Genomic DNA, 27,082 nt, shown 5'->3' on the forward strand with positions numbered 1-27,082 from the left:
GAAAGTTCAAGAACATAAAAGAAAAACAAATTTTAAAATAAAATTATGAGATCAAAAAGTGTAACGTAGGTACGTAGCAGTAGTATTTTAGTGTGTGTAGTTTGTTGGAGAGAAGTTGTGAATCGATTTGGTTAAGGACCTACCAAAGATGAAGCAGACAAAGCACTACTAAAGCAAAGGGAAAGATATAAAGAGAAGAGAATGAACAAAGACAGTTGAAGCAGGAGCATCCTCAAAAGTGCTGCTTTTCTGCTTCGCTTGCAAAATCATTGTCCCTTCTTTCTGTTGCTAAAAGGGTACTTATTTATCTAATCACAACAATGAAACAATTAGCATTTTCATTACCCATCATTTTTTAGGGTAATAAAGTTCCTGATTCTTTATTCTTCATGAGCCCCTTTGTGCTCTTTGTTTCCTTGCCCATGTTTTCTCTCACTCTGCGGACAACATCATTGTTCCTCGCTAAATATTCTAGAGAGTTGTCATCATATCTCTGTTGAATTATTAATGTTTTTCAAGTCTTATTATAATTATTAATGATGTGTATCATCAAGTTTTTGTAGAGAAATTATGCTTCCTAAACACAATTTATCCGAGACGGTCTTCTTTTGAAAGAGAATCACCGAAAAGATACGATATTAATTAGATACGAGTCCAATTCATATATAAAAAATTGACAGTATTTTTGACCTAAAATCTTAAAATATTAAATTTATGTTGAATTTTACATTTTTATTCAATATGAAATTTAGACTCACTTGAATTTTTCGTGAAATGTCTTAAAATAATCCCTCGTGTATAAGAAAGACGTGAATGGTAAAAGTGATCTTTAATATTCTGGGATGGTAGAAGGGAAAGAAAAGAAACCATAATGGCATAGAGTGTTGAAGAAGGAAGTAGCTTTTAGTGGTCCTATACGCGTTAAAAGTGAATGCATGCATGTGTTCATACACCATTTTTATTAGATTTTGGTTTTTGAATACAGTATTTCTGAAATGAATAGTGCCTCTACATTTTCAGATCTAAAATCCAAATACATGCTTCAATTTACCTGCTGTAAAGCATTAACTCATCACCCCAAAAAGTTGCCTGTAACATACTATTAATGCACACAGAGATGTCATATTTCTTAAATGCAAATTAAATGCAAAGTAAAAGTTTAGTTAAGACAATCACACATGACAGAACCTATTAAGAGCTATAACTAGTACCCTGCTCTTGATTACAAATTTTGCAGGAACAAAAACACGACCAGGCAAAAACTTTTCATATTTTTCACTTGGTAGTTAGTAGTACATTCTCACGATGATAACTTCAGGTGCTTTAAGAATACCTGAAAATTTTGTTGCACCTACATCACTACTCAGAATCTAATGGCTTGGAACTTATGCATTTTGTAAATTGATCTCACTTGAGTTTTCCATTCTTAAACGTATTTCAACCCGATCCAAGTTCCTCGATAATATCGTTAGGAACAATTACTGTGTTTTAAAGACAAAATTATAACAAAGTTTTATGTTTTAAAGCGGATAATACTTTGGGAACGCAATGGTTGCTCCTAATGATGTAGCTGGAATGAACTTGGGTCAGGTTGGAATATTGGTGCCGTCTATGGGAACGACAACTCCCATTACCTCAAGTGGCGTCTTGTTTCCGTATACTTAATAAGTCTCACATCACTTAGAAATCAAAATCAAACATAGTTTAAATACTCTTTTCTCTCTCCGTCCTCTGAAATCTCCCGTGACGGAACTCCATCCAAAATGGACAATATCTTGAAAAAATACTCCTTTAAATTGATAAAAGAAAAAAGTGATGAATTAATTGCAATTAAATAAGATCATACTGTAAAAGTGATCAATGAGGCTGATTGAGGAAAAAGTATATCAGTATCGTTCTTAAGGTTATTAGTTGAAACATTTAGAATAGGGTGATTCTATTCATGTATTTTATAACTTCGTTAGTTGGTAGTTGTTTTTATGTTTTCGAACGGACCAGAAATAATAGAAAATGGTATTAAAACATAATCAATGATGTTAGATCTTATATTTAATGTGCTAAGATATAAAAAATAACTCATTTAACAATTTAGGCTTAAATACCTTTTTCGTCTTCATTTGTGTAGTGTTTTTTTCTGGATGATCCTTATTTTGACAGAATGTTTAAAATTGTCCTAATTTGTACCGAATATTTAAAATGATCATCATTCTCGCAATTCGTGTTTTATTTGGTCTTTTTGTGTGACGTCATTTAAATCAGTAACAGAGTACAGGTGACACTGTTTGTATTAACTGCTTCCTCTGCAAATCTGGGCTCAAGAAAGACGAAGATGAATACAAACAGTGCTACCTGTACAGTGCTCGTGTACTGATTTAAACGACGTCATAGAAAAAGATCAAATAAAACACGAATTGCGAAAATGAGAACCATTTCAAACATTCGGTACAAATTAGGACTATTTTAAACATTCTATCAAAATAAGGACCATCCGCAATAAACATTACAAAAATGAGAACGAAAAATGTATTTAAGTCACCAATTTAAGACTATAATAATAATATTTTATATTTTGAAATATGAGGTGGGTAATTTTTTTTATAGTTTTCAATATTATTTTCGAATAATATAGAGTATTGAGCCGTTTATTTGTTTACATTAATTCAGTATAAAATCATGTACTAAATTTCTGTAGTTGATTACAGTTCATTTTGTAGTGCCCGTAATACTCATATATCCTATGTTTTGTTTTATTACTAAAACAAGAATAGGAAAATGTCAGAAGAAGAAACTTGCCCCTATTCAATTAATGACTGAAAATTAGTAAAACAACACTTCCACGTAATACGTACACCCATTATACATTGAAAATTTGTATTTCTTACTACTATTATATAAAATAACAAATGAAAAGCACTTAAAATATAAATTTTATAATAACTAGTATAAAAATATATGAGCCTGCCGTTTATCTAATAATTTAAAATTTGAAGCTTAAGTTTTCTTTTGGTTTTCACACTGTTTATTTGTTGTTCCTATAGAACTCTAACATGTGTAATTTTTAAAATTAAGTGAATTTGATAATAACGAAATTTTCGGATGAAATTTTGAACATCCTTTGTAAAGGAACCATAAAATGTAACAGCAATAGATATAACAATAAGATAATTTGTGACAAAAAAGGAACAAAAGTTATATATCATATTCTTAACATGATCAATGATGTTCACCAATCAAATTCGAACTTTATTTGGAAGATAATATGATAATATATGTAAGGTTTCTTTTAAGAAAATTTATACTTTGAATTTTATTCTTTTACTTATTTTTATTTTATAATGTACTTTAACGTGGATTATTGATTTTTTTTTAAATATATACGAATACATTAATCAATAACATATATTAATTTACATCAGAAAAAATGAAAGTAAAAAAATAAAAATCATAATATTATTATCTTCTTTCAAAACAAATAATTATTGAAAATAAAATAGATATTAATCAAAATTAGAAAAAACTAATCAAAACTAATTTGTTTAAGTTTTCTTGCAAGGAATATAATCTGAATCTTTTACACACAAACTCATATATATATATATATATATATATATATATATATATATATATATATATATATATATATATATATATATATATATATATATATATTAAAGTCAATAAGACAAAATAGTTGGAGCTGTAAAGTTTTCAAAACAGTAATAAAAGGTGATTAAATATTTTAACTGTGCTTACCACAGTAACCGATGGCAGAGAGACAAAAAGGATTCAAGGAAAGTTTTACATTCACTTTTGATTACCATATAGATGCCACAGTGATGTCATAATTATTAAAAGATTATATGGTTATCAACTAGTGATTTACATTATGAGAATTAACACATTAATTTGTTTGAGAAAAAAATTGAAAGAGAAAATACAAAAAAATATTTTAAGAATTAATTTGAAATATATTAATATAAGGCTAATGGTAAAACTTACAAGTTCTAAGTACAATACTCATGTCAAAAAATTTTGTATTAGAATAACTTTTTGTGTAAAAATACAACCTCGTAAGATCTCATGTAATATTATTTATAATTGTAATTTTGCTTGTGTAATGGAAATTAATAGCATTATAAAATTGATATAATTTATTTTTTTCAAAACAAAACCTTCATTTTTATCAATAAAAAAACTCTAACGATTTAGGCCCTTGTGTTGCGTCAAAGGTGAAAAGTTTATAATGGTTAAAAAAACTGAAAAGTTAAAGCAAGTAAAGTACTGCGTGCTCCAAAACTGAATTAATTATATACATAGTTATCGATAAGTTCCTTTGAAGTTTTGGTACCTTGGTCCAATTACATACGCTGAAAAGGAAAAACGGCTACTTATAATTTTTCGCCTTAACGACCAATTATAAAATTTGAGAAGTGTCGTTTGCGTAACGTCTCTCCGAAGATTCATTCCCTCACCCAAACGCAAATATCCAATTCCAACTTCAACCCTTGTTTGTACTTTCAACACCCGTACTCTTCTATCTCTCCTTGTCGTTTTCACGTTTACTATTTTATTTTATTTATTATATTTATTTATTTTTATTAATTTTATCAAAATTAAAAAATGCGTGTTAACAAAGCCTCCAGCGCCACGAAGCACCGCAAATTGACGTAAACCATTGTCTATTTACCGCAATGCCCTTAAAGTCACGCGAGTGTTTTTACTCTCCCTAAATCCGCGCGTGCGTGTGCTACAGTGTCCGCGTCATTCTCATGGTGGCTGAGTTTGCTTCTTCTAATTTTGGCGTTAATTTTCACAAGCGAAGCACAATCGCGCAGCGTGTGACTCCACTGCTTCGACAGTTACACTTCTTACTCGGTCAATCCCCGGCAAATCGTAACGGTCATATTTTCCTTCCCATTTTCAACCTTCATCGTGAATTAGCAACACCAAATTTCTCTGCACTCGCACGCAATTTTTTCTCTGTTCCTATTCCGTTCAATGCTTGCTGTAGCTTGTTCGTTTTTCAGTTGGTTTCTAGGGTTCCGAGACTCGGCGTGAATTCCAACGATGAGTTTTAAGTTTTGATTGAGTTTCGAATTGAATATTGTTGATTGTTTGACTATAGCAATGAAAATATTGTAATTAGGATTAGTAGAATTTTGGAATAAAACAATGGTGGCTGCGATTTCTACGCCGATACACCCTAAACGAGCACAGACTCCAACTCCAAGGAGAACTCCTCTGTTACCTTCTGAATCGGACAATGCACTCGCTCCTCCACGAAGGCCCAAAGCACGAGAAATTACTTCTCGCTACATGTCGTCTTCTTCGTCTTCGTCTTCCTCCGTTTCGTCTCCTCCGCGACGATGCCATTCGCCGCTGGTTGTGACAAGGGCGGTCAATTCTACAAAGCAAACGCCGACGCCGGCGTTGAAGCGGTGTCAGTCAGCGGAGCGCCGGCGACAAGGCACTCCTCGACCTACCCTGACAGACGCTCCGGCGGCTCAGAAAGTGCTCTTCACTTCCACAAGGAGCTTGTCTGTTTCGTTTCAGGGCGAGTCGTTCCCGATCCAGGTCAGGACAACGAAACCTCCGCCATCACAGAGTTTGCGGAAGAGCACGCCGGAGAGGAGGAAGGTTGCAACGACGCCGACACCGGTGAGAAATGGCAATTCGGATCATGCAGAGAATACCAGGTCGGGGATAGATCGGCACCGGTGGCCCGCAAAATCACTGTCGCGACCACAACAAGTGAATTGCGTGAACCGCAGCTTGGAATGTGTTGATTCTACAGGGCGAAAACAAACGGACGCGTCGGAGAACGTTGTTAGGTCATTGCAGAATGTAATGGCGGATGTTCGAGCTTCTCACGACGCGACGCTAAGATCGGAGAGTAACAAAATTAACGGATCTGAGTTTCGGCCTGAAGCTGAGCTTGAGCCTATTGCTTCTGATACCGAAAGTGTAACCTCTGGAAGTTCCTCTGGAGATGGAATTCGAGGTTCCCGGGGGATCGTGATGCCGGCTAGATTCTGGCAAGAGCATAATAACCGTTTACGGCGCCAAACAGAGGCTCCGTCTTCTAGAAACGGTGTAATTGGAAATAAAGGAACTGTTTCTACTGCTCCTAGTCCTAGGATTTTAGTGCAGAGGAAATCAGTGTTGGATTCTGCTGTTTCATCGCCTCGTGGAGTTGTGAATAGCCGTGTTGTTCAAGGTTCTCCTATTCGTTCCGCGGTTCGTCCTGCTTCTCCGAGTAAACTAGCGACGCCTTCTGTGTGGTCTCCTTCGAGAGGAGTAAGTCCGTCACGTGCGCAAAACGGCGTCACTGGTGGCATGAGTAGTAGGTCCGGAAGTGAACCTTCTGTTCTGAGTTTCGCGGTTGACGTTTCCAGGGGAAAGGTTGGGGAGAATCGGATTGCTGATGCGCATTTGTTGAGACTCTTCTATAACAGGCTCCTCCAGTGGCGTTTTGTTAACGCCAGAGCCGATTCTGCTCTCTCTGCGCAGACATTCAATGCAGAGGTATTTTTTACTTCGAATTTTTTTTGTTTTGAAATTGAATTGCGCGGGTTTGAATTTGCCTGCTTGTGCATTACTCGTTGAAGCTGTATTGAGTGAAGATTGTGGATTGATAACTTCTTTTTTAACTTTTTATATTAGATGGAATTTAGCATATGATCATGAGCACCCATGTCATCAAGGTTTTAAACTGCCTGTTGTGGTTTGTTACATCCTTGATATCGAGGGAAATTCCAGATAAATGTTGCCACAGTTTCAGATGGAAACCGTGGCCGAAGCCTTGTTGTTTTGGCTGAAACTGTGGCCATGGGCTGTCTTTTAAACGTGATCATATTTGTAATGTAAAGGGTGAAGTCATATTAGGCAAGACAGAGTGGAGAAGGATTTTATGTTTTGTCAGACTGTTTGCTAGTGTTTTGCTTATATTCTTTGTAAATATTCTTCGTTGTATCAGGAAAGCCTCAAAGCTGCATGGGTAGCTATGTCAAAAATACGAGAATCTGTTAGAGCCAAAAAAACAGAGTTTCAATTGCTGAAGCAACAGTTTAAGCTAATAAACATCCTGAAGGATCAAGTAAGATCTACAACTTCCCTACTCCAAGTTTACTAGTGTATATCTAGTTTTGCTTCACTTGATTTGAAGCTTTATCATTTCTCCACTAGTTTGATTGCCATTTCATCGTGTCCTACATGGTACAGCTGGCATCTCATGGCATCTTGTTTCATTACTGTCATTATTCCATATTGAAGCTTATTTTGGGTTTAGATACATTGGCATTGCTCATTCTTTCAATCTTCTTTTTGTAGTTAATTAGAAAACTCCGGGTAGGCAGGCTAATTGAAATTGTTGCGAAGTACATGTGTTTCATCCATTTCTTTTTATAAGATCATACAACCTCTTTTTCTACCACAGGAAACACACACACACACACACACCTCAAATGAGGCAAAGCAAGAAAGTATTCATTTGGGAAAAAATCAGTTTGCATTAGTCTATGACCAGAATGAAACTCAAACAGCCAGTTAGAGAGATATTTTTATTTGCTTTGGTTATGATGACATAGAATTTTGTGTTCAGCTTTGACATAATGTTGTTGATGAAAACTATTTATGCAGATGTTGTATTTGGAAGATTGGGCTACTTTGGATCGGGTTTACTCTACTTCACTCTCCGGAGCTACCGAAGCCTTAAGGGCTAGCACTCTTCGTCTTCCTGTTGTTGGTGGGGCCAAGGTATTTCTCCTTTCAGCTTCTTGTTTATTCTTTATTATCTAATTATGGATAGTGTGTGACATAGCAATTACGTACCTTCTTATTATCATATTTGGGACTAATATGAAGAGCTCTGTACTTGCTTCAGCCAGATTTGCTAAATTTGAAGGATGCAATTTGTTCAGCAATGGATGTGATGCAGGCAATGGCGTCTTCCATTTGCATATTGTCACCTAAGGTACGTATTTCTTTTACCCTGCCTCCTTTTTCAGATGTTGAGTTTCAATTATATCTGTTATGATGAGTGATCATAGTGTTATTTTATTTTCTAGATAACTTTCGACGAGGCTACATTATGATTGTGAAAAAAAAAACTGATTTTGTTTTATACTGTTTAGATTATCATTGGCATTCATTTTTTATCATTGGCATCTGTTTAAATTATCATTGGCATTCATTATTTTCCTATTTTGTTCCACAATTGTAGGAGTGCAAGATATCTATCGTGGTAGGTTTGGGGTGCAGTTTTAGGGATCCATTTGTGAGGAAAACAACAAAATCCAGTATCTAACGAGTTGATTATTGACTTGAATCTTGTTTTACAAACATGGATCTTATTATCTTTCCCGAGTTTTTCTTCTCTTGGTGTATTCATGTCAATCAATGCTAGTGAAAAAAGCATTGAGGAGTTCACGGATAATTAATATTTGGATAATGGTACTATAACAACTAAGTTGGCATATTTTAAATGGGTTTCAAATACAGGAAAATGAAAAAATAGAAAAATAGAGAATCACTTAAAAAATAACAACTCAAATTTAAAGAGAAAGTTGTCAAAATTTAGTTGTTATAGTTTAATTTTCCTTAATATTTACATTAACCAAAACACAGAACACAAGAGCATGATATTTTTAATGTAAATCGTTTTGCATTTTATGTTAGGTTCGGTCAATTCAATCTCTGTCTAAAACTTGTAAAAGTAAGATAAAGGGAGGGAAATTGGGATGGGGAATCCTATTTTTTTAGGTCTTAAAAGTTAAAATATTTAAATTAGGTGAGAAAATGCAAAGTCGTTGGCTTTAATTTTAAACGAGATAAATATCACTGATGCTCTTATCTCTGCTTCTGTGGTTTTATTCTGTTATCACTCAAAATACTTGTTATGGATCGGAGTTATGTAGCAATTAGGATGCTAATGTGTCTGAATTCGTTTGCAATTGATAGGTTGGGCAATTAAATTCGATGGTTGTCGAAGTTGCCAACTTAAGTGCGAAGGAGCGTGTTTTGCTTGAAGAGTGCAAAGACCTTTTATCAGTAATTACAACCTTGCAGGTAAATTTCATATTTTGCAAATATGTTATTGAAGCTTAAAGTACTTTTTGATTTCCCTTGGATGATCGTTAAATGTAGTTGCGGTTATATGACTAGAAATTGGTTAATAAAATCTTGAGCAGGTTAGAGAATGTAGCCTGAGAACGCATGTTGCTCAACTGAAATGTCAACCTAGAAGCACTGAAGTAAAAATAACAACCAAATAATACATTGTCTGACCAGCCAACTTTCAGTGCTAACATCATAACATAGGAATGGTTGTTTTGGCCTTGAATTCAATACATGAAACAGTCATTACTGATGGAGAAAAGCTAGTTAGTATGAAAAAGGAAAAATTACAGATAGCACAAATATTCTGGTCAAACAGGATTTCGACATATTGTACAAAGAAACTCGTAACAAATAGTTGCTCTCAGATTGATGACGCGCTAGGAGTGAGGATTGAAATTTGTCGTTCGGGAGATAGTTTGTATACACATTCTTCTATTTGTTTTTTTGTTAGAGGATGTATATAAACTGTGTAGCATTTTATATTTTAGTTTATTTGTTCTTTTGTTTGTATTTTGTGAGTTTGTATTAGCTTATGGGAAAAAAAATGTCAAAATGTGGATACGATTTGCTGTATTTTCTACACTCCCTTGGAAAATACGCTTGCTTTGATTTCTGACATCCTCGTCATTTAGAGTCAAGTAGAAAAATTATCTGTTATTGACATAAATGACTCGTATCTTTCCAAGTTTTTTTTATCGTCCGTTACTGACATTATTGTGCATTTGATTGATTTGGTAAATGTTAGCGTTAATATTTTGAAGTTATTATTTACCCCTTAAATTTCTGTACGGTTGTCTGATTAATCAGTTGTCGAACAAATTTAGGAGTAATTGCCTCAGGTAAAAATGTAGAGATAAATACAACCTGGGTAGCTCTAATATGGTCCCATAACATAACTGATTGTTCATAAATAGCTGAGCTGCCGATTTAATGAGCCTGGACTTGGTTCACGTAAGTTCGTGGGTTCTCTCTTCCCAGGTTGAGCTGTCACCTTGTGACTATTTCTGGCCCTTCATTAAGGTTATTTATTCCTTGATATATTCGCTAGGGTTATTTTCTCAATTTCACTATGTGTTACTCTCTGTCAGCCTCCATTAGAATTATTTGTTTTCAAGATTTTTTTAGTTTTGGCCAAGTTGAAAGAAGAAAGTTGAAATGATTTTTTAAGAGTTAAGTATCTTTTTTATTTTCTAAATTACTTATTTTTGTTTAGTATATTATTGATTTAGCCAAGAGAAGTAACTAGCTAGAGACACTTAACATGTTTAGTCTATTTCTGGTTTTGTCAGTCTTATCTATAATCAAGTATTTTTTTCGGGCTTGTAATCATTACTTTATCTTACAATTTTTAATCCAGATAACTTGTATTAAAATTTATTATATTATTTCTTAAATTTGCTTGAGAATATATTTATGAGCAATAAGAGTTGTTAAGGATCTTCATGAGTTTTTCTATGAAGATTCACTGAGGATGATATTTTACTCATTTTAGTTGATTATCAAGATAAATCGCATACACCGATACCATTAATATGAGTTTAACTCTCATGAAGAATTAATGTCATATTTAATAAAAACCTTGAACGGTTAGATTTATAGATCTTATTTCTTATATATAAGTTAACTTCCTCATTTCTACTATATTTAGATCCAGTTGAATTTTTCAACATTAAGAAGTAGGACTTGTTTAGGAAGGTTAGTCTCTTAATTTTGAGTGACAAGACTTGTTGAGGTAAGCTGAATTATCTACCATTATAAAGTTCCCTTATAATAGTTTAGAATATGGCCCTTGATATTGAGTGATAAGACTTTATGGTAGATCAAAATCTTATTTATAACTACAATTATATTCCCATTTAAAGAATACATTTAGTGTATTATTATTACAAATTCTATTTTATTTATCTCTATATTTTTTTATAAAGGTTTTAATCTTAAATAAATCATTTATACTAAAAAATATTTCTTTTCAAATAAGTACAGCTACAAAAATTATTTTAGGTAGTGACAATTTAGATTAGGAAAAGATGTCCTAAATCATTTCTACTATCATAAATTATATTTACATATTATGGGAGTGATTCTAGAAAGTTCATGTTCAACTTTTGGTATTTCAAATCTGTCAACCCAGCAGCATATCATACTATGGTTAGAATGATTAGTATATAGTTTAATGAACTTTACAAATTTATAGTAAGATATTATGAGACATAAAATTAACAATTTTATGTAATTTTTTTACCTCTTAAAAATTTGCTCTAACAAGATTGTTTTTTTTTTTTTTAAATCCATATAAAATAAGTTATTTTAAAATCACCGACTTCCTCACTCTTACTTACACCACTCTTACTTACACCAATATACTCGATAAATTTAAAAATAATCCAATTTAAGCACTCTTTTATTGAAAGTGTTACATTTTTATCCATTTTTTATATGCATTATGTTAAATGATAACAGAGGATTAATATTATATAAAAAATAATAATGCTATGAACTTATAACATTTCTTCTTGTTTCCTACAATGAAACATTTGTTGTATAAATTGACTGCATAATAAATTGTTCCACAAAATAATTTAGCACGTAACATTAAAACATTTTGCACCAAGAAGATAACATTTTAGTTTTTGAATCAAAAGTATTTTTCATCTCCAAACTATATCTAAAAACTTTATTTTGTTGTTAAATTAAACTATATACTTATTTCGCCTTTAAATTTTACGAAAATCATTTAAAACATCTTCAACAAATGAAACAAATGATACGTGAAATATTTTTATGTGACATATTGGGCTTTGCATTGAACTATAAGATAATCTCTATGTAGTTTGATGAAAAAGTTGCTTTATATAAATTTCATAGAATATAGAAACAAACATGTATATAATTTAGTTTAAGAACTAAACATGTTTTTTAAAAATAATTTAGACAAGTAAAAGAAAACCTTTAATTTTTAATTTTTTTACTTTATTCCTTCTCACACAGTTTTGAAATCTTAAGATCCTCCTTAATGACATTCAGCCATTTCTTCCTGCACCTCATAATTTCAACTTAGACACCCACAACCTTTTTTATATTTGAAATAAAAAATCGGAATATAATCTTTTGTATGCTAAATTATACAATTAAGAATGTAAAATAAAAAATGCAATCTGGATCATATTTGAAATATAATTTTTATACTTTGGGTCTTATATTTCGAAATAAAAAGTAAAAAATGTATTCTAAATTTTAAATTTCAAATATCAAAATTTATACTCTTTGTACAATTCAAAATACAATAATTGAGAGAGTGGGAAAGAAATTTATAGAGGTGCAAGAAGAAACTTCCCTGGCGTTCCAATAGAACTATATCTCAGGCACAAAATCAAGCCCATCAAAACTGTTACCTTGCAAGATATCTTGCTTGACTCCCTCTTCATGTTTTTCGAACCGGTAATTTGAAAATTGAATCAAATTAAAAGTAAAATATCTTTAGTTTTTCTAAAATATTTAAAGTTCAGTTTTAATCTCTAAAAGTGTGAATTATAAAGAAAAAAAGTTCATAATCACAAAATTTTAATAAATATTTTGGTTACATCTAAGTCATAAAGAAAACCCTAAAACTACGGAACCACTAGAAAAATGTTATAAAAATGGTGGAGTAGTTCAGATAATTCTTTTTTAAAAATGTCTTATTGGTGCAAACAAAAAGAAAAATTGTTCTTTGACAACTACCTTTTTCTCTTCCTTTCACTTTATAGCATATTTTAATGACAAAATATTAAATTTATTTATAAAAAAAAATTATGAACAAAATTTTAAAATAAAATTATGATATTTACGATTGTTAAAGGAGCATATAAAAGATTGATAGTGTCAAACTATCATGTTCCAATACAAAACTATTTGACAGCACATGTCTAGCTTTCTTAATTATGGCACTAGACTTGAAATGTAGTTTATAAGACTGTAATGGATTTTGGTTATCACCTAAATTAGTTGTTACACTAAAGTTAATAATATAATACACATCTAATCTCTAATTAAGAGTATCAAAGTGAGTTAATCTGGCCTGGATTGAGTTAAAAAATACCAGTTTGTGTAATTTAGTGATCATTTAAATTAGTTGTTGCATCAAAATTAATCATGGAATACACCTCTCACTTTTAATTAGAGATTTCAAAGTTAGTCAACTCGATACAGATTGAGTTACAAAATATCAGCTCAACCCAATTCACTTCTTGGTGAGTCAAAAATTTTATAACCTAACTCGATCTACCACAGGTTGGTGAGTTAATGAATCGACTCACTTAAAAATACACCTGGTCATAATAATTAATAAAAAATCAAAGGAAAAGTCTAATGTTTTATACAAAGTATATGTTTAGAAAGGAATAATCAATTTCTTCTAAAATGTGCCTTATATTAAAAGTAGGAGGGAATATAGTAAAATCGTATCTCATATATAAAAAAGTAGAACAAATTTCAAATGGTATGATGTTTTACATAAAATAAATGCTATAAAATAATTTTTTTACTAGAAATAGTGAGTGCTTAAAAAATTTATACAAATAGATTACGTGGAACCCACTTCCATGGAGAAGTACCGTGCCAAACTAAACTTAAGAAGCTGACGTGCTTCGCACCATTTTCACCTTTTTTTTTTAAGCTTTTCTTTTCTGTCAAAAATTCTATTCCCAAACACCCTTCATTTCCAATCTATTCATCCAAACAGCATGATTGAGTTATATCATCTTATTTTTCCATCATTTTTATCAACTTATTCTATATATTTTCAATTATTTGAGTACAATTTCTCTATTTATTTAGATATTTAATAAAAAATTATATTTATTTAGAGTAGATTATGTTATTCTTAACATTATTTTTTGGGTTAAATATATTTGTGTCCCTCAATTTTTAGTGAAAATTTGAATTAGTCTTTCTTTGAAAATTTGTTCAATTTAGTTCTTCAACTTCAAATTTACGTGGATTTAGTCCTTTAACCAAATTTTGTTAAATCATTTGACGTTTCAAATACGTTTCATGATAATTTCTTAGTTATATTGAAGCAAAAATGTGTCAAACGGTATAAACATCTCAAATGCTATCATGAAATGTGTTTGAAATGTTAAATAAACTTAACAAAATTTGTTTGAAAGAACTAAATTCACGCAATTCTAAAGTTGGAGAACTAAATTGGGTCAAAGTTTTGAAGAGGAACTAATTTTAATTTTCTCTGGAAGTTGAGAGATAAAAAACATATTTAACTTTTACTTTTTTTATATATTATCTTTACTTAATTTTTATATGCTTTCTTGAATGAAATTATGACTTAATGACCCAAGGGCCTTGTCAAAAGTTATACCTATACTCTAATACACTTCCAAGGTGGCCTATACCCTAAAAAATAATTATATAAATTTGATCATATAAAAATTGTTCCATTTGTTTGGAGCATAAATTCTGGCATATAATAAACGCATCAATTGCACGACAAAATATTCGGATAAAAGAAAACATAGTCTAAAAAACATGTTCTGATTTATTTTTTAATTTTAATTAATTTTAATTTTTTATTCTTATTATTTGATTAAATATCAAACATGATCTAACAAATAAAATGTAAGCTATAAGTAGGAATTTCCAAAAGGTGAGTTTAATATATCTTTTACTCATATGAAGAAACAAAACAAAAAATCCTAAAAATACCAGTTGCATAAGCTAAATGGATAGACCATAATTTATATGACAACTTCAATTCATGTTAAGTTTTACAACAAAATGTATCATGAATGTGATCTTTTAATTCATTTTAAAAAGTATATATACATATATATTTATTTATAGAGAGAGATTATACATAATTAATTAAATATTTTAATCAAAATTGACAATTTGTGATCTCACTTTAAAGCTATCATCACTTCGGGAGCTAATTAATAAGGGGGCCACGGTTTTTTACGGAATTCAAATTGAATTTACATATACTTATTCTTTTTTTCATTTTTTATTGTATTTATTTATATTTATTTATCTCTATTATTTCCATTTCTTTATTTCGACATTACACATCACTCAAAGTAGGTTACACGTTCATCACTAAACTTGTGGAAAACAAAATTAAAAGTATGAACAATCCGTGCAAAAATTAACATGCTCCTGATTCTTTTTTTTTTATTAATTACTTCTTCTTTATTTCGAAAATCAAAGATTAACTTTTTCAACTGAAATTTATTTCAAGAATTGATTTTTTTAGTAAAATTCAAAAGTTTCCCACGATGATACCAACATGTGTAACCACGTGTTATCTTACATGAACAAATTTAAGATCTGATTTTTCTTGTGACCACCGTAACGCACCGTTTCCGGTTCCTCTGCTCCGTTCATCAAACTTCTTGATGAGTTCTCATTCGCATCATGTTCCAATCTTAGTGGCCGGAAAGGGCGGCGCGTATCAGTGGAAGCTCCGGCCACTGTATCCGGCGGCGCTCGAAGAACGCCGCCGGCGAGTACCGTCTCCACCGCCGCCTCACACACGTGCCAATTTCCGCTGCACAGAAGTCCCACGGCACCGTTCACCGGATTTACCGTTCGCCCACACCCTTCAAACAGCAGAGACTGAAACAATGCTGATAATAAAGAATAAAAAAAAAAGAATAAAACAATAAATATCTCTAAAGCAAATTCAAGATATACTTTGATTCCTGAAAAATGAAAAAAGTTAATCATTTTATAGTATGTATATTTTATTTTTCTACCGTTAAAATCCATTTTCTATTTTTTTTTCTATTTAACAGCGTCTTTACTAAAAAATTGTATGAAAAAATGCATTAAAAATTATAAATCAACACAGTTTGACTATCTGAATTATAGTATAGGGCATAACGAGAAGTAATTTTTGTATTAACATTTTAAAAAAAACTTTTAATGACACCACTAATATTTACCTTTTTTTTAATATAACTTAAAAGTTTGAGATGTTGTGGAATAGAAGGTGATGCAAAGCACGGAAAATTTAAAGAAAGAGTGAAGTTAAAGGAAAAACTGAACAAAGAAAGAAGAAGAAGATGATGATGAAAAAATAGAATCTAATTGTTGTTTTAATTTTTAAAATACTTCTCTAAACATAACTTTAAAAAATTTAGATGAGAAATTGATTTATGAGCAGTATACAACAGTAAAAACTCTAAAATTAAAAGTTGAAAAGAAAATCACACAAACCTTAATCACCTCTTGAATTATACATATATCTTAAAATATTTTGACTCAAACAGAAACGTAATGTTGATCAGAAATATCCAAGGACTTTAGAGGACAGACGAAAGAATAAAGTAATAGATTTAGATGAAATTAGGAATTAAAGATCCTTAAACAGAAGAAATTGTGATAGAGTAATATTGAAGAGAAGTGTAGAATGAAGGTATTGTATGTACCAGGTCTTGTGGTTTGGGGAACAGAAGCAATGAAGGAGATTAAGTCGGTGCGGCCAAAGAACTTAGCAAGGAAGAGAGTGGCGTGTCGTTGCGATTCGGCGGATTCGATCCATTGCAGACACGACCTCAGAGGACATGTCTCACTGCAACCTTTTCGCAGCACTCGACAACCGTTGCAACTCATATCACAGATATTGCTTTCTCTCTTTCTCTCTGCTATGTCTTTCTTTCGGTTTTACTACGTTGCTTTCGTTCCCAATCGTTTTTTGTGTCACACTTTATTTGTTGTGTTCTGTGATTAAATGAGTGTGGGAAAAGGGAAAAGGAAGTGTAGTTAGGGAATAACTAACTGAGGTTGAATTTGATTTTGATGGTGCCTTTTGCGTGTTGGGTAGCTTCTTTCTTTTGTAAGTGATAAACTATTATTTAATCTTTATAAATTTAAAACATTAATGCTTATTATATAAAAATTAATTGAAATTATAAGACTTTATTGTTTGTTGTGTGAATGTGACGAGTGTGCTGAGGAATATTTATTAAGAAGAGCTTTGTCAAACTTCACACATGCCTCCATTCTTATTTCATTTTATTCTTCTAATGAATTCAAATTACATTTTTCCCGATTTGGGCCGTTGGATATGCTACTGGCCCACTGCTACAGGCCGGTTTCAATTTTCTTTAAGGCCCATTATTTTGTCTTTTCCTCACCACCACCGTATTTTTGTTTCACATGAAATTCTTATTTTAATCCCCTCCCGTCACCCTCATCTCAATTTTTTCAAATATATATTTAACTTAAGGTTGTACTATGTCATTAAAATTTTAATACATTTTAATCCAAAAATTTTAAAAACAAATAAATGTAATTATTTTAAGGTTAAATTTTCTTATATATCAAATGTATTTTTCAATTTACATTAACTTAAATATTAGTATGAATATGTTTCATACGTAAAAAAATTTAATATATTTGAGATAAAAAAGAATTATTTATTTTTAAAGTTTTAAATTTAAAATTTTCAGATAAAGATTAATTTCAATCTTTTTTTCTAAATACTTATATTTATTTTTCATGAAATATTGTACTTCTACTGTTCTTCCCTAACACCATGATGTTATTTTTAACTAAAACTAGATTTCTTTAAGAATATTTAAAAAAAAAAACTAAAATAAAGGGGTGGAAAGATCAAACAAGGGTGTGTCAATATTATTGGCCTTATTGTCAATATTATACGAGTTTTATTTTGGCTTCACGTTCATTGTATCTCATTTATTTCAACAAAATTTGAGAACTGTAAAAGATACATTTTTCAAAAGTTATTAAAGAAATGTTCTAAGAAATATGTAGAATACGAGATGAAACTCCCAGAAGGAGCTAAAGGAAAATGAAGATTTTAACTTCTTTTTTTTTTTCATTTTAAATCTCACCGTAACACGTTACTTTTAAAATTGCAAGTTTTTATAAAGTTAATACTTTAATTAATGTTTTTTTATTATTGGTCGATTTTTTTTTTTAAATAAAAATATATTATATCTTTATGATACATAATTTTAAAATAATTTTTATATTCTTTTAAATTTTAAACACTCGTAAATTTAGGTAGTTTTAACTGAGATTTTATTGAAAAGTTTTGTCCAATTGAGCATTAAAAAAATTGTTTAGTATTTTTTAAATTGATTTTTACTATTAAATATGATTATTATTTTTTGTATTTTTTATTTTTACTTCATCGATCAACTTTTTTTTTTCTATTTAATATCTTTTAACTTATTAGTTAACTTGTTATTTGCTATTTTTGTTTCCAAGAAACAAATTGGAAATATTATAAAGAGAACAAGTTAACCTTGAAAATGAAAAAAAAAGGAAAGAAATATCAATCACGTTATTGATAACAAAATACTTAAATAAAAATATAAAAAAATATCTTTTACATTACAAATATTTTTAACAGCTATCTAAAATTTAGTTAAAAACATCTGTGTCCACGTGAGTATATTAATTTATTTATTTTACATTTTGATAGAAATAGTATAAGAAAGCAATAAAAGAAAGAAAATGAAAGTTGATGAGAGGAAGAAAAAATGTGTGTGGATTTGAAGACAAGAGAAATAGAAATATGAAATGGACGGCATGAGCATTTGGAGACAGAAGCACACTCTGACTCACAAAACGTGTTTTTGAAGTCCAAACAACTTAAGGAAGAAGTGCGTTGTGTTGTGTCCTTCACTTTACGAGCCACGTGTAATGTAAAGGAAATGAGTGGATGCCAACCTTAGGCTCAGTGAAATACAGTATTTCATTTTTTTTATTATAATTATTAAGTATTATAATTATTAGGTAAAATTAGTATTGATATTTTAATTAAAATTTAGTAATAAAAATTATGAATAAAGTTAATGATGTTAATAATTTTTTTTTTAAAAATCTAATTGAGATAATTTTTTAAAAGTTTGAGACTCGATCGACACCTTTATACAAACAAATACCAAATTGACACATATAAGTGAGTATAATTCAACTAGTTTAGTCTAATTATTATAATTATTATAATTATTATAATTGTTTTAATCAAGAACACCATAACTTAATTTTCAATATCTTTTTTTTTTCTACTCATTTAGAGTAAAAACTTCAATTTTCACACATGATGGAAGTGGTAAAAAATATAATATCTATTAAGACTATATATTGTGTAAGAGATAATGATAATTTATCTTCAAAGGTTCAAACAAAAATCACAACATTAAAGATGAGAAAAAAATACCAGTTTAAAAAATAATTAAAAACAAAAAAAAATGAAAGAATTTAATGATAAAAGACTAATTTATATAGATTAATCATTCTCATTTTTGTAGTTTTATTACTGTATTGTTCCTGAATTTGATGGGTATATATGTCATAAAACAAACAAACAAGAGTACATATATAACTCCAAAAGAAGACACCCATATTTATAAAAGGGTACAACTTAATTAAAGCTTTATTTTCTATTATTGTGAAAAACTAATATGTTGTTATTGAAAACATTGAAGTCGAATACTTATTAGTTTCTACACATGCTAATTTTGAAATTAAACTTAAAAATAACATATTTAAAAAATTAAGAAATATAGATTAATTGATTTTACATGAGTAACACATAAAGTTAACTTAACCTTTAAAATATATTATAAATTGGAAATTTCACCATAAGTTCTTATCGAAGATAATAATTTTCCTATGCTTGAATAAACTTATTTTAAAATTATCATGCAAAGGTCGTAGTAATTCCGTTGTGTCTTTAATTAATAATTAATGAATCCGCGTTTTTGTTGTATTTGACGTGAGAATAAAGAAAGAAAACATGAGTTAAAAATGTGCATTGAAACAGCCAAAAGATTCTCCAGAGTGTCTTTGTTATGTAGAGTGATTCTTGAAAGTGTTTTTTAAGTATAGAATATTATTTTATTTTCTCTTTATAAATATGGTTATTTTAACAAGTCTCAACATGAAAAAAGTAAGATGATGCTATGAAAAATAAAAAATATTATAAAACCAAACAGTTTTAGTAAACAGATGTTTTCTTAAATTTAAAAAAGTTCGATAATATAAATTAAATTAAAATAAAATAATTTCTCATTTTTAAAATTTTTATTTTGAATATTTAAGCATATTGCAATAATAGTGTAATAGATTTATTTATTTATTTTAATTGAAAAAAAGAGTAGAAAAGCGCCGCCTTAAGCAGATAGAGGAAGATTGGAGGAAGGTAGACATCGTTGGTGGCAGTTGGAGGGTATGTGTCTGCTTCTAACTTTGTGGACCACATCACTGTTCTTTTTTTAACTGCTAAATTTAATGTTTTTTTCTTTTTTCGATGAAAGGTTCGTACTCATCTATAATAGATTTATTAAAATAATAGTATATATATATATATATATATATATAATTTAATGATCACAAGATTCATAAGTACACGAAAGTTTTTTTTGTTTAAGGGTAATTTGGTCCTTCAAAATTTTGTTCAATATATAAATGATTAATATATAAGTAAATATGATTTATTTTTATTTTATGATACTTATATACTTGATTTTAAAATATATTATTCATTAATTTTAATATTTTAAAATATTTTTAAAGATTTGTCATCACATAAATAGGTGTATAAAAAATTTGATTTTTTATATTAAAATTAGATTACAAAGTAAATATAAAAGAATGAATAAAAAGATTTTCAATTCTTCATTCTTCATTTCAATTTAAAATTGTATAATTCTCTATTAAGTTTTAGATTTATTATTTTTTCTTCAAACATGTTATACTATTTACTTCAAAATATTAATACAAGTTGATACATAAAACCAACATAATTATTAAAATTTTAAAAGTACAACAATTCTCCTTAATCTAATATAAACCTTTTGGTTAGATAATTTCTACACTTATAAGGGTAATTAAATAACTTAGAATGTAAAAGTAGTCACTCTCTTAATCTATCTTTTAAAAATATAAATAATATTTTTAATATATATTATAAACAAAAAGTATAAAATTTATAAAAAAAGAGTTTGTTGTTTGTCTTTGATCATAATAACTCATCCAAATATATTGTTGAAAAAAAAAACAGAAACAGTGAGAAAAAAAAAGTTTTACCAAGATATTTCAAAGTTTAATGTAAGATTAAATATGTTTTTATTTTGTATATTTAGACGTGAATTTGATACAGTCATCTCCAATAATATTAATATTTTTTATATGTTAAACTATATTTTAAATTCACATTTAAGTTACGATATATCAAATAGTGTAAAATAATTCAAATATTAATCTATAACATAAAAAAATTGATAATTATATTTTAGTGTTTAAGTTATAATGTCCATAAGTTTATTCCTTTACCAAGTAATAGATTTGATTCTTCAGTACATACAATAAAATTAATATTAATTACAGAGAATGCAGCAATAAATTTTTTCTTTATTACAAATATAATTATTTATGATAAACTTTTAAAATAAAAGTTACCAAAGAAAACATTCTGAAAAAAGAAAATGAATATATTAAATATTAGATCTGATTGGAGGAGAAACAATGCACAGACAAGAGAGATTATAAAATAAAATAAAGAAATGTTTATAAAAAAAATATTTAGTAGATCTAACAGCATCCATAGCCTAGTTTAGTTTAATCGGAGTCTATTCATGAGAAATTATGCGTCACCTCTAACTTCTTTTGCATTGTCTTTTACATCTATACATTATATTAAACATCCTGAATTGGCATATATGCCACATAATGTCATCTATTCCTAATTTTTTTTCAGGAAGTGGAAACTTTTAAACGTGTAGACCTGAATTAGAAAAAACGTGTGAACCGAACCTATGAGAAGGTGCATGAAGATCCACGCGTTGAGCCCTATTCAGTTATTTTGAGTGAATTGTGAAAGAAACATCATAGTATGAACACAAAAGGATTACTTTGTCTTCTATGATGCAAAGAGAGTTTGAGGTGAAATTGGGTACCTTAATTCATTTTCTAATTACAAGAGATACTGTCTCTTGCTCCAATTCTTAGTACTTTCTTAGTTCTGCATCATTCATTCACATGTAAAATGAAAACCTCAGATCCATGCCTTACCTAATACGCACACAGGTAAAACGAATCAAAACCATAAACTATTATTGTTAATGACACTTTGGCATTTAGTAATGTTAGGACCATTTGCATTCAATTCAATGCATTCGATGTTAATGCCAGTAAATAAATGAACAGAGTCAACGTCCATTTTTAATGTATTAACAAATAAAATATATGAAAAAAAAATACATATAATAATTAAGCACAATGTGTAAAATGCTTAAACCTCATTTTTATCTAGAAACCATATTTATATACACCAAACATCCTCATCCTTTCTGTTCAAATCATTGCATACTCTAAAAAATTACTGTAATATTTTTTCTCTCAAAATTTTTCCAATTTATATATATATATATATAAAAAAAATGATACATGCACTTACATGCGTGAAGCTTAATACAATTCCAGTGTACATACACTGTATCCGTGTTTGGTTCCGCGTTTTCTTGCATCTTTGACGTGAAAATTCAAAGCTATAAATACACGTTTGGCCTTAAGTGAGAAATTGACGTGATTTTAACCGGAAATAAAACCAAAACAGCTTCTAATTCTTAAGTGGTCACTGACTCGACTTCAAATTGGATCCACATTCTACACCATCACCTAACATAGTTATTAATTAAGAAAACTATTATACGATTATATAAATATATTAATTATTAGACACATTGAACATGAATCAGTGTTGAGTTCCACTAACAACGAAGAAAGATGCAAAGAGAGGATTCAACTGAAATTAACAGTGAAACCGACAGTGTCGCCACCACTTGCTGCACCCCTCATGCCACTCTGTGCTTTCATGATGGCAGAATTCTCACATTAAACTCATTCGAATCATAAATTATTCTTCCAAAACACGCCAAATTAGATAGATAGATATACTTTAATTATTTTAAAATATATAAAATTATTGAATGGAATAAATAAATCAATTGAATTGAATCAAATTGCAATCTGCAACATTGAAAGTACAACCTAAACAGGAGAACTGGTCCTGTACTATCCAACAAAATTCCAAGCACTATGTACAAAATCAAGTTATATATCACTCAAAATTCTCCAAATAATTGGAAAATCAAGATAAATCTAAGCAAGTAAATTCACTGAAAATGAGGGATTTCAATTTTGGGAATCACGAAGAGACGCTGCTTCTTCATCACAGGGTGAGGGCTCTCAACCTCGTCTTCTCCGACCTTGGTCGCGAATTCAGGAAAAGCAGGGATATTCAGATCAAAATCCCGGTGATGATGACCGTGACTCACGGTGTGAGTGGACCCCACACCTTCAGAGGCGGTTACCATACTGTTTCCGTTGTTATTGTTACTGTTGTTCCCTTCGTAGTGACAACGTTTGTGTCCACCAAGAGCCTGTCCAGTGGGGAAGGACTTGTGGCAGATGGAGCACTCATGGGCACGACAGCCGGAAGCGGTCGTACTGACGGTGCTGGTGGCGGTGATGCCAGAGGAGGTAGGCTGGTCGTCGGCCACGGCGAGTTTTCGGTGGCTGGCCTTGTGTCCCCCGAGAGCTTGGTAAGAGGGGAAGGTTTTGTCACAAACAGAGCATTTGTAGGTGAGTTTGGTGGAAGGATCTGGGGTGGGGTGTTGTGACGGTGAAACGGTGGTGTGGCGGTTAGTTGCGGTGGTAACGGTGGCGGCGGTGGTGGTGGTGCCGCGAGCGAGCATGATGAGGCAGAGAGCGAGGTACTCTTCCTCTGAAGGATGGTCGCGGGAACGCTTGGAACGCTTGCGTTTTGCCCATGGAATGGTTGGGTCTTCGAAAGAGAAAGATGGAGCAGTTGCAGTGGGTGAGTTGAGTGCTTCCAGAGCCATGTGTGTGAGTGTTTGATATGAATGAGAAAAAGAAGAAGAAGAAGAAAAGAAATGTATAGAGAGAAATTGAAGGTGTGAGAGTGATGTTTGGTTTGTGTTTGATTGAGTTAGGAGTGAGAGTGGGTGAAGGTGTTTATATAAGGAGGTGAAGGAAGTTGCGTGAGAAGTGGTGTGCAAGTGCAAGGTAAGATTTATTTAAATATAAAATCATTTATTATATATGAGAAATAAGAGATAGGAAAAGTAGAAGAGGTTTTGGGGAGTTTCTTGGTGTGCAAGAGTGGTCAAAGAGGTGTCACTGTGGGAGTGTGAGAGTGGGACTGGTTCCAAATTCAAAGTTGGTAGTCAAAATGTAAAAGAGAGTTGGACCAAAACTCTACAGCAGCCTGCACACGTCAACAATACTCATCTTTTCGTTGTCAACATCTTTTCGGCCGACCCTTAAAACCTCTATTATTCTGCAACTTGGAAACTCATCATTCATTCTTTTTTTTTTCTTTTTGCTTCTTCAACCTCTCCCATTTATGATTTTTTTTGCATAATTATGTTTGGATTTCCATAAAATTTGATGTTATATATGTGTGATGAGTAAAATATGGGCTTTAATGCACTAATAAAAAGAAATGGAAGTTTGTGTTATTAAATGATATCATTGATAAGCAGAAGTAAATACAGTGATTGTTTAGTATTTCAAAGTTTTTTCTTTTTGTTGATGGAGGTTTTCAAACTTTTCTTGTTTAATTGATTTATATATGTATATATATTAATCATATGTGATGATAGAAATTAGACATAATTTATAAAAGCCCAATTGTCTTATTGTCTTGTCCCTGAAGTGACTTAAAGAGTGATCATAAAGTTTGTGCACAAATAATTCAAATATGAGGTGTGTTATGTCTAACATGTAATATTATAATCTTCATTTGTTTATTATTATATATTATGATAAAAATAACTGTCAAATAACATTTTGGAGATGTCCATCTACTATGATTCTTTAGAAGAAAAATAATACAATTAAAACTTGAAATACCCACAATATCATTATATATATTCTTGACTACACACACTGTAGATATCATTATCAAATCACCTTGTTGGATTTTTCTTATCAATTTAAAGATAGATGCAATATGATATTTATCTAAATTTTAAATGGTACATGATTTTGTAATGTTAATCTGAAAATGAAAAGGCTAGCATATACTTAAAATTGAATAATATATACTTATTTATTTATTTGTACAGTTATATATATTCTAAAAAAAATATTAATTATGAGATGTTTGGTGTATGAGGCATTAAAAGCGTGAGGGTATGACGTGGTATGTTGTTATAGAGGTATTGGAAAAAAGAGGAAGGAAGAAGCATCTAGATGTTTGTGTAGAATATGTGTCACTAAAACACAAGTGGAATAGAGTGTAGTATCCTCTTACCTAACACAACATTAACCATGTGTGAGAGAATATAAGAAAAAAACAAAAAATAAATTGAAGATTTAGTTTTTTTCTTTATCTTCAAGAAAAATGACATTTTTTAGAAAAAATATTTACTGTAAAGTTTGTTTTTCACTAAGAAATAGTTCATATTAAGTTGTTTGTTGGCTACATTTTATTATATATATATATATATATATATATATATATATATATATATATATATATATATATATATATATATATATATATATATATATATATATATATATATATATGAATACATTATTAATGGTTATTTATTAAGCAATTCTTTTTCGCTATTAGCTAGATTTATTTAACTACATTTGAATTGTTACAATATATATTGTAATGGTTTTCAGTTTTGTTTAAACTATGGTTTTCAGTTTTTTTAAAGTGAAATTTTTTTTAATACATGTCTTTCTTTCTCTTTTAGTTAATCTTGATGGAACATGAGGAAATTTACTAAAGTATGATAATTGAGTTTATTATCTGCAACCAGACTTTTCTAATTTCGGATTTGATATAAAAAATTATATTGATCATTCCACATTAAATATTAAAATATTTATTTTAATTATAATATATGAAAATATTATATTTTTCAAACTATTTGCGTAAAAGTTAATTTTATAAAAAATAAACTTTAATCTTAATTTAATATCATAACAAATGAAATTTACATTATAAAATTATCTTATCTTATAATTGATGTGAATGAATTCATGTTTATAAAATATACTAAGTATCAAATTTATTTAAATATCAATACAACATCACTAAAATAAGACTTTAATACAACATAACTTGTGAGTTTGTTTCTCACTTAAATCATTTATAATTTTTTAAATATTTATTTATGATGTTATTATATACATCTGAATTTCATTAAAAACATAATTTATAATAAAATATTAAAACCCTCACGACTAATATTTATTATCCTAAATTATTTATATCTTTTTCATAACACCCTTTAATAAATTCATCAAGCATAATCACTTTTTGTTTACAGTTGTCACAAACTTTGTCAATATTAATCATGCCAAATTCGTCACTACCATTATTTGATGTAAATATTTTGCTCTCTAAAATGAATAAATATAAGAAATGAATAAAAGGAATTTATGCATCATTAATTAAAAAGTAATTAATGTAGCTGACAATGTGCATAGTTTATTGAATGAGACATAAAAAGGTGGGCCCAACAACAAGAAGTCCCAATTTCCATTCCTGGAAAATTCCATGTTTAATTTTAGCGTGTAGAAAGTAAAAACACTAAAAAAAAAAGTTTTATGGATTGGAAAACTACGAGAAGCATCCAGTGATTAATTTTAACATAATAGTGTGATTCTCATTATCACAATATTTTGAGGAACATACTCATAAGTTTCTGTTGATAGTATACAAACAAATCCTTTCGTATGGTTAAAAAAAATTTAAATGTTAATCTAAGTTTCATATTAATTATAAATAAAAAGGTAAAGTATTATATAAAAATAAAGATCTATAAATTTATTGTCTTAAAATTTTGAATTGAAAGTTAATATTTTATGTGATAGGATTCAGGTCTCATTGATATTATATCTCTCTGAACAAAACTCCCTTAATAAGCTTAACACATATATTAATTAA

The 27,082-nt window shown here is 29.7% G+C and overlaps 3 protein-coding genes across 5 annotated transcripts; 1 reads left to right on the plus strand and 2 right to left on the minus strand.

Annotated features, from left to right (window-relative positions):
* The first annotated feature begins 4,793 nt into the window (after nt 1-4,793).
* On the plus strand, nt 4,794-9,733 carry LOC114194777 (QWRF motif-containing protein 2-like). 2 transcript variants are annotated; one of them, XR_003606441.1, is made up of 6 exons: nt 4,794-6,525; nt 6,977-7,096; nt 7,639-7,755; nt 7,887-7,972; nt 8,959-9,066; nt 9,189-9,252. XR_003606441.1 is itself a non-coding variant. In XM_028085194.1 (6 exons), the coding sequence occupies exons 1-6, from the start codon at nt 5,173-5,175 to the stop codon at nt 9,270-9,272; spliced, it is 1,872 nt and encodes a 623-aa protein (XP_027940995.1). In that variant the 5' UTR covers nt 4,797-5,172; the 3' UTR covers nt 9,273-9,733. The 2 variants fall into 2 exon arrangements, 1 of the variants encoding a protein (XP_027940995.1); XM_028085194.1 differs by having other exon boundaries at nt 4,797-6,525; nt 7,883-7,972; nt 9,189-9,733.
* Nucleotides 9,734-15,213: 5,480 nt separating this feature from the next.
* Nucleotides 15,214-16,917, minus strand: LOC114195339 (LOB domain-containing protein 39-like). Of its 2 annotated transcripts, none has more exons than XM_028085765.1 (2): nt 16,539-16,917; nt 15,214-15,707 (listed from the first exon to the last, which is right to left on the minus strand). In XM_028085765.1, exons 1-2 carry the CDS (start codon nt 16,720-16,722, stop codon nt 15,415-15,417), a joined length of 477 nt encoding a protein of 158 aa, XP_027941566.1. In that variant the 5' UTR covers nt 16,723-16,917; the 3' UTR covers nt 15,214-15,414. The 2 variants fall into 2 exon arrangements, with proteins under 2 accessions (XP_027941566.1, XP_027941565.1); XM_028085764.1 differs by having other exon boundaries at nt 15,236-15,734; nt 16,539-16,916.
* A 6,151-nt stretch (nt 16,918-23,068) lies between these two features.
* LOC114195561 (zinc finger protein ZAT10-like) lies at nt 23,069-24,117 on the minus strand. Its single transcript, XM_028086069.1, has one exon. The coding sequence runs from the start codon at nt 23,988-23,990 to the stop codon at nt 23,262-23,264; it is 729 nt and encodes a 242-aa protein (XP_027941870.1). The 5' UTR covers nt 23,991-24,117; the 3' UTR covers nt 23,069-23,261.
* Nucleotides 24,118-27,082: the final 2,965 nt, after the last annotated feature.

Source organism: Vigna unguiculata, chromosome 8, assembly GCF_004118075.2.
Source record: "Vigna unguiculata cultivar IT97K-499-35 chromosome 8, ASM411807v1, whole genome shotgun sequence".
Lineage (NCBI taxonomy): Eukaryota > Viridiplantae > Streptophyta > Magnoliopsida > Fabales > Fabaceae > Vigna > Vigna unguiculata.